The sequence below is a fragment of the Salvelinus namaycush genome, chromosome 31, assembly GCF_016432855.1.
Source record: "Salvelinus namaycush isolate Seneca chromosome 31, SaNama_1.0, whole genome shotgun sequence".
NCBI classification, from domain to species: Eukaryota; Metazoa; Chordata; class Actinopteri; order Salmoniformes; family Salmonidae; genus Salvelinus; species Salvelinus namaycush.
Window position 1 is genome coordinate 34882586 of NC_052337.1, and position 14299 is coordinate 34896884.

Below are 14299 nucleotides of genomic sequence, written 5' to 3' on the forward strand. Positions count from 1 at the left end.
ATGCATAATCCTACTGTAGCTTACCTACAATTACCCTCACAGTCATACTACGGCTACAGTAGGTCTGTGCATGTTCTCCATCACTTTGCTGACAAGTGGAAATACTATTTTTCCAACCCTTGAGACACGGACATGAACTGCTAGCGTGGGCCAAGACATTCAATCTTTCTTGGATACCCAGTCCCTATCACCTCGTAAAGTCTACTAATCAAAACCGCATTGTAGCCTAGCATCCCTAGTTAGCGTGTGCTGCTCTGTGGCTCACGGGGTGTTACTGCGGGGGAGACTGGTAAGCTGCAGCAGTGTCATAGGGGAGGTGGTGAGTGATGGATAGAATAATCCTGGCAGAGAAGAACTAATGAATCATATAAAGTTGTGGTTTCTCCAGCATAGGATGAAAAGAGTTCTTTACTACACTCTTAGCACCATTTTATTTAAAAAAAATTCTATCTAGAACCTGGAAAGGGTTCTTCAGCTGTCCCAATAGGAGAACCCTTTGAAGAACCATTTTTGGTTCCAGGTAGAACCCTTTACACAAAAGGGCTCTACCTGGAACCAAAAAGGGCTCTACCTGGAACCAAAAAGGGCTCTACCTGGAACCAAAAAGGGCTCTACCTGGAACCAAAAAGGGCTCTACCTGGAACCAAAAAGGGCTCTACCTGGAACCAAAAAGGGCTCTACCTGGAACCAAAAAGGGCTCTACCTGGAACCAAAAAGGACTACCTTACGGGGACAGCCGAAGAACCATTTTTGAAGAGTGTAGTATAAGCTATAGGCACTACAGTATGCACTACATAGGAACTCCCCCTCTTAGCTTTAGTCAGCTGTAGGCTCCCCCTTGAGCAGAGCCATGATGAGTTCAACATCTAATTTCAGTTGACATTTGAATGAACCACAGCCTAAGCAGCAATGTGGCTGGTACTGGTTTGTCTGTCGGAAGAAAAAAAAAAAACTGGTTAACTTCTACTGTCTGTCTTCACTCAAACTAGCCCTTCTCATCAACTCGGATCTGAACAGCCTTCTTTGATCAATGGCAGCACAACAAATCGGATCACACTTTAAACCCAATTATCTGTCCCCTTGCTAAACATGCTTTCCCCAAGACTCATTCGTAGAGCAATGACTCACGAATGTTGATGTGTGCATTTTTCTGCTCACAGAATATCAAACACGACAGTATGACATCACATGGCCTGGTTTGACACACGTTAAATCAACCCTAGCGCATTGCCACGGTCACGGTAATATCCATAATACTCTTATCACATCAGTCAACAGTAATCACATTCATAAATCCCACACAGGTACGTGTAGTGAGTTGTGTTGACAGATCTACAGCTGGAGGCTAGAGATGTGGCGGTTCTGCTCACTAACACAAATGTAACATCACAAACAAAGTGAAGCACTGAGAAAATGCAAGGGGTGCCTTTTTCTCTAAATTGAAAACAAGACCTAATAATGGGTAACTGTAAACCTCTCCTCCTGTACCGATCCTCCTGGCACCATTCAACTGAGTTTATTCAGCAAAGGCAGTCCATCCTCCCTGCCTGGAAACCAACATTAAGAAAATACAGTCAGGAAGGGAATGCGGTCGAAAATGATTTGATGGAAATCGACGCATTCTTTTCACATTGCTGAATTGAACAGAAGAGGTAGACATGTTGGTTTGGGAGACGGAGGGAGGAACAGGAGGGTCGGGGAGAGATGGAAATGTTGAGCGTTGCTGCCACGCTGCCAGGGAGCACATACCGTACCATGATTAACACGGGTGACAAGGAAACAGTGCTTGAAATGCCTTGCTGTTTACAAGATCGAAAAACGGCAAACAGAAAACTGTCTCATTTCCAGATTTTGAATGGTAGAGCTCCCTTCACTTTTCAGTATGCATGTCCCCGAACATGCTACCCTCTGTAACGCTTAAATTTGCCATGTACTTAAATGTATTATTTCAAATCACAAAAACGCATGTCCTTGCCAGTACAGAAATGAAGCATGAGGATTCACTACGCCGCTGAATCTCATGTGTGTCATCATCATCGTCTAGCATGGCCTGAGTGTTTGATGTTTCATTGTGCATTTATTACACTTGCTAGATTACAGACAGCTGTGAGATGGCGTCTTCATTTTAGGCCTATTTTCTTTTCCATTAGAGTTAAAAGGCTCCTTAATCTAGTGTTGTGGTGGCAGAATGAGAGGACACGTGAACCAGCTGCTGTGCTGCTCTTTCAACAGCTTTACAGCTTGGGCGGCGAAGCATGGCGGACGTGTGGAGGTGTTTTCCCAGGGCTATGCACAACACCTCTATGGAACAGTGGAACACTGGGGCTAATGCTTTTCACAAACAATGAATAAGAAGGAATATACCCTCCACTCAACACTGCTTTCCTTCGTGGCTGTACAAGAGCCACAGCTACGTTTGATCCTGCTTTGGAAACACTTTTCTGAATCAGAACAGAACTGAATCTATAGGACCAATTGTGATTGTGAGATGCCGGAATTAAATTTCCTGTCTTATTTCAGGATTGACCAAAGTGGTTGATGTCTTTGACAAATCATCTATAAGGAATAGTATTTTAATCGAGGATTACAAGGTATCCATTGGCCTCCTTGCAAATCGAGCCGGAGAATTGTTTAAGCAGCAGTTAACTGCTGTTACAGCTCTTCAGAGAATGTATTCAAATGTACGCTAAACCGATGCCGTGTCTAGTATTCGCTGCTTCCTTTGGAGGTTGGATCAATGTAGCGGGTATTTTATGAGCTTTCTTTAGAAGCTTTCCTCACAGGGGTTCACTTTAACCCGGGCAGAGCCAGCCTTGGCAGCTCTGTGCTTTTTGACAATTATCGACTGTCACTCGTCCTCAGAACGCATGGCCCAGTGTAGTCATGTTCTAGGTGGGTTGCTGCGGTTACAGCTATAACAGTGCTGAAGTAGCACAAAGGGACCTCTAAAGCCCAAGGTCTTTGACAACATACTGATCTGATGGGTTCTGCAGGTTTCCCGCCAAAACAGCTTAACAGCCATGAAAAGTGTGTGTGAAACCTTGATGAGGAATTCCACTGTGACAGCATAAAGTTCAGACATGTCTCTGTTCCCTCTGATTCATTTGACTGAATCAGGTCCAGCATGTCCTAAAGGCACATACTGTACATTTGTCCTTATCGAGGGAACATTTGCCATGGTGCTTGCCCTCCATTGTACACTACCTCCATCCAAAGCCATTGAGCAATTCAATGAGGTAGTCTTTAAGCCCGACTTAAACTTATCCTGGCCTTCCATGACTGCTTCCTACCGAGGTCAAAGGTCAGGGGTGTACTCCCACTTCCTGTTCCGCAGGTTTGCTTTTTTTCAAACAGATTTTTTTTTAAATATGAATATTTTTCAGGGACACCTTTGACCTTGTTCTGATGAATGTCCCTAATTGTCGTTGGGACAAAAAAAAGTGTCCATCTTCATCTCCATCCAGGGCCACTCAATTGATCTGGCCTAACCTTGTCACCCACTGAGTGTGTTTAAGACGGAGTAAATCACACACGGCGTGTTTCCAGCTGTAGTACTTCACACACACCGTATCAGGTTATAGTGTGCTTGACGAGAGACACAAACAAAAAGGGATACATAACGTGTAAGACAAAACAAGCCCGAGTGCTGAATCTCAACAGCGTCGTCATGACATCCCTGCATTCTTGAGAGGGCCTCGGGGACAATGACAGGGCACGTACGTAATGCATAAACAGAGCAGGCAAACCAACCTCAGAGACAGTTTAACGTATTACCAGGTTCAAATCAGCGCTCAACCATGGAAGACTATATTTGTTTATTTATTTAGTTGATAGAGAAATAAACACACATGGGACATGGTTTAAATTCTCCTCTGACATGGTAATGACCAGTTACTGCTTAATGTATGTGGTGTTCCATTTGGGTAAATGGCCCAGTAAGGGATAACTAGTCATGTTCTTTACCGTAAAGCATTCACATAAACGTATTTTACAAGTCCCTGAAATGTACCTTAAATACAGAGTTTCAAAAAGAATCAACAAAGTCACATGCAAACTCTGTGATGCTTAAAATAAGACACGCTACAGCACTTACCGTGACCTAGGAGAGTACACAGTACAGTAAAACCCAAGGGAAGGAGTCATACAGCAGTCTGGAGCAGCACTCAGTTCTCTGTGCTGAACTTATCCTGCTGTTAAATAGCAGTTCATTCTTAAGTGAAAAATAAGACGTGTGTGTGTGTGTGTGTGTGTGTGTGTGTGTGCGCGCAGCCTCTTACTTCTGCAGGGTGAGGTTGAGGTTGTCTGTGCAGGCTTTGATCTTGTTCTGGGCCTCCAGGTGGTTCATGCTGTTGGTGGCGATGCCGTCGATCGACAGAACTACATCTCCCACACTCATTCTGGCTTTGGCTGCCTTGCCCCCATCGGTCAGCTGTGAAGACACACAGAACCAGACGTACACGATGAAATGAAAGTAAAATAAACATACACGCATGCATTCATTTACTGTAACAGGATAATAAACAGTAGAGAATCCCAGGAGTCAGGACTAGGGAATTCCTTGCTATATTGAGCATAGCTTAGTGTATTTAACCTCCACGCACTGGAGTGTAGAATACGCAGACAGACTCCCAGTGACTCCGAAGACTTCTAATCTCTGTCTTTTTATTTATGCGCCTTAGAACAACTTTCTTAAACAAACAGTACGCATGAATTCATCTCAAACGTTCCATTCAACTCTATTTGTTCAGCTCTCTTATCACAGAAAATCAGACAAAAGGGGTGGGTGAGGCCTGATCATGCCTGAAAAGCAACACCAAAACAGGAAATGATTGCCATGAAATTATGAAACTACGCAATAAAATACTGCTGTACTATTTTATATAGCATTGTGTTCGGTCCCTGTGGTGTATTATCTAACCTTGGTTACATTAAACAGCCATTTTCTCTCTCTTCACAACACTGGCCACTTATCAGCTGGGCCCAGAATAGACCAGGCAAACACTCCAGGGACAGAGAAACAGACAGGGTACTACAATTGTGTGTGTACACAGACAGACAGACAGAGAAACAGACAGGGTACTACAATTGTGTGTGTACACAGACAGACAGACAGACAGACAGACAGAGAAACAGACAGGGTACTACAATTGTGTGTGTACACAGACAGACAGACAGACAGACAGACAGACAGACAGACAGATCCTCTACATATGCTGTGTATATACAGACAGGCTCTCTACACATGCCCTGTACAGACAGGCAGACAGGCAGGCCCTCTATACATGCTGTGTACAGACAAACAGACAGGCCCTCTATACATGCTGTGTACAGAAACAGACAGGCCCTCTATACATGCTGTGTACAGAAACAGACAGGCCCTCTACACATGCTGTGTGTGTGCTGGCCTGTTTGATCCGAGAAGGATGGAAGCATGTCCTATATCCCTCCCAACTTAAAAGAGATCCGGACATCTAATGATTTTACGGTCTAGGTGGCAAGTATGCCTCTGACTTCTAAATCAAACAGCGTATCGATGGAGAACACATTCCACTAGTAACTAATGCACTCTGTTCTTCTAACCCACTTGGATTTGATTTAGAAAGAAAAGGCATCCTCAAGGCACAGCCAGGCCGAGGGACATACGTTACCCTTAACCTTTGATTCTGATAGGTGCTTATGATGAAGAGCTTCCCATGATGAAGAGGTTCGCATGAGTTACAACCTTCTGACAAAACCCCAGTCTACTGTAAGGGCCTAAAGGCTGACCATATGGTATCTACTGTAAAGTATCTATGTTAAAGTACCGCAATATGACTGTCTTGGTAAACATTCATCTACTAGATCCTCGATGTGTCTGCTACGTACTGAGAAAGAGAGTGTAAATGACTATCGTTTGCCTGATCAGGTCATCTTTGAGAGGTTGATGTAGGGCCTGAGAAACGATGAGGGTCGTTGCTCTTAGAGGAAGGATGTGATCTTATCGGAGCTCCAATAATGAACTAGCTGACTCTAAGCGGACTGCCTGGTCTTTACTGTTGTGGAGGAGAGGAAAGGCTGGGGGGGTAGAAACAGGTACTGTAGATCATCGTTTCGGTCTGTTTATCTATGAAAGTGTAAGAGACAGGCTCTATTAGCCTCATGTCACATTAGATTCATGTTAATTATGAGGGGTTGTGGGAAAGGTTTTAGGAGTGGAAACTATTAAAACAGAGATTTGAAACACTTTCAATATAAAAACTCGAGTTACACAGTTCATACAATTCCAGAATAACCGTGGAACTGGAGGTTCTGGATGAAGACCATCTTGGAAATATTTTAGTTTGAATACATTTTATTTATTTTTTTACAAACAGCTGACTGAAGACCTCCAGGCATTCGTGTGTCAATTTGATAAAAACTTGGTAAATTTGGTAAACGCATGGGTAAACTCACAATGGCTGCCTGGGATGGGGATGCAATCATTTATAGTAATTTTGAATGTTCATTCAAATGATGTGGCTCATGCAATCAATGGTATTTTTTGTAATGTCTGTTGAGTTGAATCAACAAATCACAGCCTGCTCTTACTTCCCGCTTTGCTCCTCGCAATGGCCGCCAGTCCATCTATGACATGATATTATTGACTTGAATGGGGACGCCCGTTCTATTCATTCTATTTTTATAGCAGCACATGAAGTCAGGAGCAGAGGAGGAGAAAATGGACGTCAATTTAAAAAAAAAAGTTTAAAAAAATGATCTACGGTTATCACAGTGACCATGGTCATTTGGCTAGCCAATTACAGTCATCCAAAATTCCATTACCATCACAACCCTATATACAGTAGCCTAAGAGTCTTAGCCTTCGACTTCTAGTAAACCGTAAACAACTCAAACTATAAGCTGTCAAAACAACTGAAAAAAGCAACACTTTTTGTTATGCAGCTTTAGTCTTTTCCTCCCCTTTGCAATGACATCCATTACACCCTAATACACAGCAAACCCACATGAGTAAACTACCGCCCGTGTTTGTCCAACTCCCATAATGCCAGTCTTTTTTCCCAGGCAGCAGGTGGGGTCCTGTGCGTCACATTTTCCCTTCCACCCAGCCAGGCGGCCAGCCAGCCAGGAGATGCATGCTGGCGCTAACACAGTAGCACAGGATATGACCTGACAGGATACAGCTTGATGAAACCATGACAGTGGAGGATGACTCTCCCCCTGGTGTGGCGCGAGGAGATTACACAAGCCTGCCTGGCGTTCACCTCGTCAATCACTCAACAGTCGCCCCTGCACACAACACCTGTGGAGTCATTGCACAGGAACAAGCAGAGGTCAGGGCCGCCTACATTCATAAAATAACCTGACTAGCTTTATTATGCAAGGATCCTCACCAGAACTCACAATTTGTTAAAGGGGTCTAAATGCCTGTGGTTTAAAAAGGCACACCAAAGCATTATTTAACACGCTAGACATATTGGTGCGACACTACGCACTGTTCAACGTCTATTTCAAAAAATATAGAGAGAATTTGGCTGAGTTCTCAACGGACGTGAATTCAACATGAAATGTCACCATGACATTGGATTTAGGTAAAGGTTGGACGAAATTCCCGTACGTTGATGACTTTTTGCAAATCCAATCAGTTTTCCACACTGATTCAAAGTCATCACGTTGAACCTTTTTAATGAAATGACGTGAAAACAAATGTTGATTCAACCAGTTTGGCCCAGTGGCTAGTGTGGTGATCTTGTGGGAGACCTGCAGGCCACTATGCTGAAGTGCGACGAGACAGAGAAGCAACATTTTATAGAGGGTGGACCTCACCTCTGTCTTTGTCCGACCTATTATTAAAAAAGGTACAGTACACGTTGGACCATAATAATGGGGGGGCTAGACATCAATTTGTGGTTACATCACAACGTTCTGACTTCAAAACGTCCCCAAAGATGAACACCTCTCGTTCCACAGCAACAGCAGCTGTTTCCCGGCCACCTCATCACAGAGTCTGAGTCACATTCGTGATTACTCAGCCAGAGGAGAGACTGCTTTGGCTGTCAATGAAGTCCTTATTCACTCCATTCACAGCATTGTGTGAGAGGCAGCATAAAGCCTGCAGTGGGAGTAGCATGACTATGTAAGGACCTGTTGCCCAGGAATCCCTCCCATCCAGGAAGTTAGATAACCTCAGTAGGTAGACACAAAAGAATCAAGAGCATACTGTAGTGCCTGGAAGTCAGGAATGCTATTGTGTAGGCTTCATTATAGGAGAGAGAGAGAGAGAGAGAAAGGGCAAGAGGACAGCCGGTCTTTGTTCACTGAGACCTCACAGTATGAGAGAGGGGGAGACCCAATGACAGTAGGGTCCATGCTGACACATGTTCCTTGTTTCAAGGAGATCAGAATGCAAAAGGCCTGCGGGAAGTACAGGAGGCATAGGTCAGGTATACTGTATGCACGCCAGAAATTCACAGGCATATTATACTGTTAGGTACAGGCACACACTTACACATACATCAACGTACACAACACAGTAGCCCAGTACACTCACACAGCCTCGCCTCATTTCTCTTGAGGAGTAAGTGAAACTACTGAAGCTGCTCTCTGGGGTTTAACTGCTGGCCAATCTGAGAGATGGTAACTACCATACAAAACGCCATTAAATGTGAGTCTGAGCACCCCCTGGGGAACAGCTAGTCCTCCAGGCTCCATTCCCAAGACCAGACGAGAAGAGAAGCAGCTAGTTCTCAGTCTGACCCACACAAATCAGCCTCCTCTCATCCGCCTCCGCTGCCCTGGGGGTCAATGACAGAGTCAACAACAAGGTTATGGGAGGGAGCACAGTCCAGTCTAAGCACTCAGCAGGACTCCAGTGTGTGGGTTAGGAGGGAGGGGCATGCGTGTGTCTGTGAGTGTGTGCTTGAGTAGAACAGCCACATGTGAGGTGCACAGGCAGGGGTAAGGCTTACCCTTTAGCCATCTAGAATCCTGCATAAAGGAAGACAATGCTACATACCATAGTCTATATTTGGTAAGAGACGCCAAATCCTGATCAACTCCAGACACAGTCCTTTTAAGAGAACGCTGTTCCCTTCATCTTTCCTTGTAAAGCTCTGATAAAAGTATACTGTCTGTGCAGTTTACTCTGTTAAATAAAATGGCAGAGAACAGAGAGCACTTCATCGGCCAGCCATCCCTCTGACACACACGGCCTCTGACACACACACACACACGCAAAACCAATACATGCCAGGCTAAGAATCCCTAGCATCTCCTCTCTATGTAAATATCATACAACTAGAAAGAGCCCAGACACTAAAAGTGACGGAGAACAGACAGCCACACAACCTGAGCACTGTGTGCACCATTCAACTCTACAGTACAGAACCTACCGCACAGCACACGTTTCAAACGTTAACTCGCTCACTCAAAACACAGTCACATTGTGTGTTCATATAATGAGCGGCTAAATAAGTCTGCCTTGCAATGTAAGATCCTATTGGTAAAATCGTATTATTTTAACAGACCACCATTAGTCCTCTACCAAACGAGAGCACAAAATACAAAACATTTTGTTTCAGAAGCAGCAGCAGAATGACTCATTACATTTGTTTGGCAGATGAGAAAGTGGCAGCTGCCCCAATGGACATAATATCTTTCCTCTTCTTTGAATGTGACCTAACCACAGAATGCATGCTGCTGGATGCTGGTGTAGAGCTGTGGTGCTGGTTTCTCCACAGTGCTACAACTGTCCGGACACTGATAATGAATGACTGTTCCACCAGGATGACACTAGAGTTCTGAGCGTTTCCGTTTACAGATGAACAAGTACACCAGCTCATGCCACAGCTCTCTCTGTGGGCTTATGACTGAAACTGAACAGGACCACCTGGCCAGGATTGGTTAGTAGTTAGCGGTTGGAATCAATGACAGATGAGGTTGATGTGGTACTACCATCTTAACCAGTGGGAATGCTCGTCCCTCTGATCTAATGAGTAGAACACTTGACGAAACAACATGCTGTCTTATGCGTTCTCGCTAGAAGGAATACTCTCTGGTATTAGCGTTGAGTAGTGGCCATTTCACAGAGGGAAAAAAGGGACAGATCTATTAGACTGTGGTTTCTGACACAGTCTTCACAAATGGTGCTAATTAAGAGTTCTAAATGAAGATGGATGAAGTGAGAGAGGAGCGGTATCTATTTATCTCCACCACTGTGACTCGTCATACAGAGAGAGTAAGCCAGGAGCGGCTTTTCCTTCTTTTCAATAACCCGCCACCAATTGCTTCCACGTGCCTCCCATCTGCCTTTTACAAGAAACTTAGCCCTTGTAATCAAACAATCAAATAACGGCAACATAAGTCACACAAATCTAATTCAGGTCCAATAAAGTGCGTGGATTAAAAAGTTTACTGATAAATCATCGTATCGTTACGAGGCTAATTGTTTGATAAGTAAAGCAGGATATAACAATAATGGAATAGATATCAGCAGTAGACTCATTCTCATAACCAGATGACAATGGGATGGGAGGGAGAGCGAGATGTGTGGAGTGTCGGGAGTTCTCTGATGTGGAGAAGAAAGTCGCTTACAAAGAGAAAGAGCAGCAGTTTCAGATGTGTCATTGTTCCTTGATGCATTGCTCTAGAACTACTCCCAGAAACGTTCTTGGTACAATATAGAATTCTACACACCGCGCGGAGGGAGACTATCAAACCCGATAACGTCAGACTATATTTATCAAATCATTTAAACTAATGGTCAAAAAGGGTGAATATTAAATAACTCTTGCACATGAAGGATGTCTTAGTTAATCTGATTTGGTATATTTTCCCCAAACATTGTTATTACATTACATTTTTATCTCGCGTACCAACTCAGCAATGCAGACATACGTTAACAAGCTTGGTATACCAAACTCCCATTTCTACCTATTCCAACCCAAATAGGCAGAAAGAGAAGACTATCGGAAGTAAGTAACCCGATTGAGAAAATCGTTGTGATAAGCATCTTCATTATTGAGCAAATTCTGCTTCACTCAAAGTTCTGAGTACCAGTGTGTCTTCAAGAAATGCCTATTAAAACGAGTGAGGCAGAGTGAGTGTGGTTGTAGCATCTCAGAGGAGTCAGGCCCGAGGAAGTGAGTGTGGTTGAGAGTGCTTGTGAAATGGATGTGACGTCGGAGGGCCTCACAGAGAGAGGCCTTGTATGGGGTTGTTAATATTAGCCTCTTATCTGCCTGCTAAAGACAATGCAGTCTGGGACAGACCAGCCGATTCTCTCAAATGGCAAACGATATGCTGCAACACGTGAACAACACGTGGCTGTTGTAAAATGTCCACTGGGTTCAAATCAGAGCAAATCAGATTGCTTTACAATGTTAACAAACTGAAATAAGAATTGATCTAGTTACTGTGTGGAGTCAAGACTTGACTAGTTAAATAAAAGGTTAAATAAATAAATAAAAAAGGCAACAGCCTCAGCATGTCCCTATAAAAGCTGAGAAAAAAAAACAAGGACCTGAACCCTCTGCCTTGTAGAATCACTGGGATGAATCCGTGGAGGCAGCACTCCTTGATCGTGCACGGTTCAGCTAAACCACAATCTGCTGGGCCAGTACAAGCAGGACAAATGGCCCAGAAAGAACATGGTGAAGTAGAGCTGAGGTGCAGGTGGTGTCTTGTCTTTTATAGCTGCATACCGGTTTCAGCCAGCACAAGAATGAGTGGGAAAGAACACGAGAACATGAAAAGAAAATAGAATAGAGAAGTGTCTGGGCAGGAGAGAGCAGAGGAAGAGGTACAGTAGAGGACGATATAAAAGAAGAGAGGAGGGAATGAAAAGCAAGTGTTCTTTCATTTTGAGGAAAACATTAACAGCCACTTGAACAGAGACAAGCTCTTGTCCCCGTCTTTGGCTTGGTTGTCATGGTCCAGCAGGCTCTTGTCCCCATCTAGGGCTTGGTTGTCATGGTCCAGCAGGCTCTTGTCCCCATCTAGGGCTTGGTTGTCATGGTCTAGCAGGCTCTTGTCCCAGTCTAGGGCTTGGTTGTTATGGTCTAGCAGGCTCTTGTCCCAGTCTAGGGCTTGGTTGTCATGGTCCAGCAGGCTCTTGTCCCCGTCTAGGGCTTGGTTGTCATGGTCCAGCAGGCTCTTGTCCCCATCTAGGGCTTGGTTGTCATGGTCCAGCAGGCTCTTGTCCCCATCTAGGGGTTGGTTGTCATGGTCTAGCGGGCTTGGTTGTCATGGTCTAGCAGGCTCTTGTCCCCGTCTAGGGCTTGGTTGTCATGGTCTAGCAGGCTCTTGTCCCCATCTAGGGCTTGGTTGTTATGGTTTGGTTCCAGCCATCTCCTCCTGTAATCACACTGCTGCTGAAAGCCAGGACACTGCCTCTGGCCCAAGACTGGCACTCTCACAACTAATGCCATGACAACACAAACAAAACATTCCAAAAGCAGGACAAGTACTACAGACTGAATGCTCTACTCTGTCCAGAAACAAAATGCCAACGCAGAGTGGTGATATAAAAATAATAAATTAATGATAGTAATCACTTGATTACCATGTGTCACACTCAAAACAAATGTCATAAGGGTTTTTCTTTATTTTTACTATTATCTACATCGTAGAATAATAGTGAAGACATCAAAGCTATGAAATAACTAATATGGAATCATGTAGTAACCTAAAGTGTTAAACAAATCAAAATATATTTTAGATTCTTCAAAGTATCCACCCTTTGCCTTGATGACAACTTTGCACACTTGGCATTCTCTCAATCAGCTTCACCTGGAATGCCTTTCCAACAGTCTTGAAGGAGTTTCCACATATGCTGAGCACTTGTTGGCTGCTTTTCCTTCACTCTGCGGTCCAACTCATCCCAAACCATCTCAATTGGGTTGAGGTCGGGTGATTGTGGAGGCCAGGTCATCTGATGCAACACTCCATCACTCTCCTTCATGGTCAAATAGCCCTTACACAGCCTGGAAGCGTGTTGGGTCATTGTTCTGTTGAAAAACAAATGATAGTCCCACTAAGCGCAAAGCTGATGGGATGGAGTATCGCTGCAGAATGCTGTGGTAACCACGCTGGTTAAGTGTGCCTTGAATTCTAAATAAATCAGTGTCACCAGCAAAGAACCCCCACACCGTCACACCACCTCCTCCATGCTTTGCGGTGGGAACCACACATGCAGAGGTCATCTGTTCACCTACTCTGCATCTCACAAAGAACCAAAAATCTCAAATTTGGACTCATCACACCAAAAGGACAGATTTCCACTGGTCTAATGTCAATTGCTCGTGTTTCTTGGCCCAATCAAGTCTCTTCTTCTTATTAGTGTCCTTTAGTAGTGGTTTCTTTGCAGCAATTCGACCATGAAGGCCTGATTCACGCTGTCGTTTCTCTTTGCTTATTTGAGCTATTCTTGCCATAATATGGACTTGGTCTTTTTATCAAATAGGGATATATTCTGTACCCCCCTACACAGCACAACTGATTGGCTCAAAAGCATTGAGGAAAGAAATTCCACAAATTAACTTTCAACAAGGCACACCTGTTAATTGAAATACATTCAAGGTGACTACCTCATGAAGCTGGTTGAGAGAATGCCAAGTGTGCAAAGCTGTCATCAAGGCAAATGGTGGCTACTTTGAAGAATCTCAAATATAAAATAGATTGATTCGTTTAACAGTTTTTTGGTTACTACATGATTCCATATGTGTCATTTCATAGTTTGAAATGTCCTCACTATTATTCTACAATGTAGAAAAATCCTGGAATGAGTAGGTGTGTCCAAACATTTGACAAGTGCTGAATTTTCACCCACAGCGGCCAATCCACCATTTATTCTGATCTTAACTCCAAACCTCCGATCCACAGATTAACCCATCTTTCCCAGTATAATGCTATTTCGCTATTTCCTTTTGCAATACATCCCTCCATTTTACAATGTCTCACGAGGGTCCTGAACCTCCCTATTTGTAACATTTTCTACCAATAAGATAACATTTATACATACAAACCATACAAGGTTAATTCCTTTATATGATTTTTTAAAAATGTTTTATTATTTAACTAGGCAAATCAGTCAAGAACAAATCATTCTTATTTACAATGACGGCCTAGGAACAGTGGGTTAACTGCCTTGTTCAGGTGCAGAACGACAGATTTTTACCTTGTCAGCTCGGGGATTCAATCCACCAACCTTTCGGTTACTGGCCCAGCACTCTAACCAGTAGGCTACCTGCCACTCCTGAATGAGTTGGCTGACAACTTTCAGTTCTTGTTAAATGTAGCATTACGTGGTGGTAGGTAGCATGAG

General features: G+C 43.8%; 1 protein-coding gene across 2 annotated transcripts in view; it reads right to left on the reverse strand.

Moving 5' to 3' along the window:
- pdlim5b (PDZ and LIM domain 5b) overlaps positions 1-14299 on the reverse strand; it is a 74312-nt gene that overhangs the window by 28806 nt on the left and 31207 nt on the right. For both annotated transcript variants that reach the window (XM_038971326.1, XM_038971325.1), the window contains exon 3: positions 4278-4429. In XM_038971326.1, coding sequence (XP_038827254.1) covers positions 4278-4429 — 152 coding nt within the window. The remainder of the gene's footprint in view (positions 1-4277; positions 4430-14299) is intronic.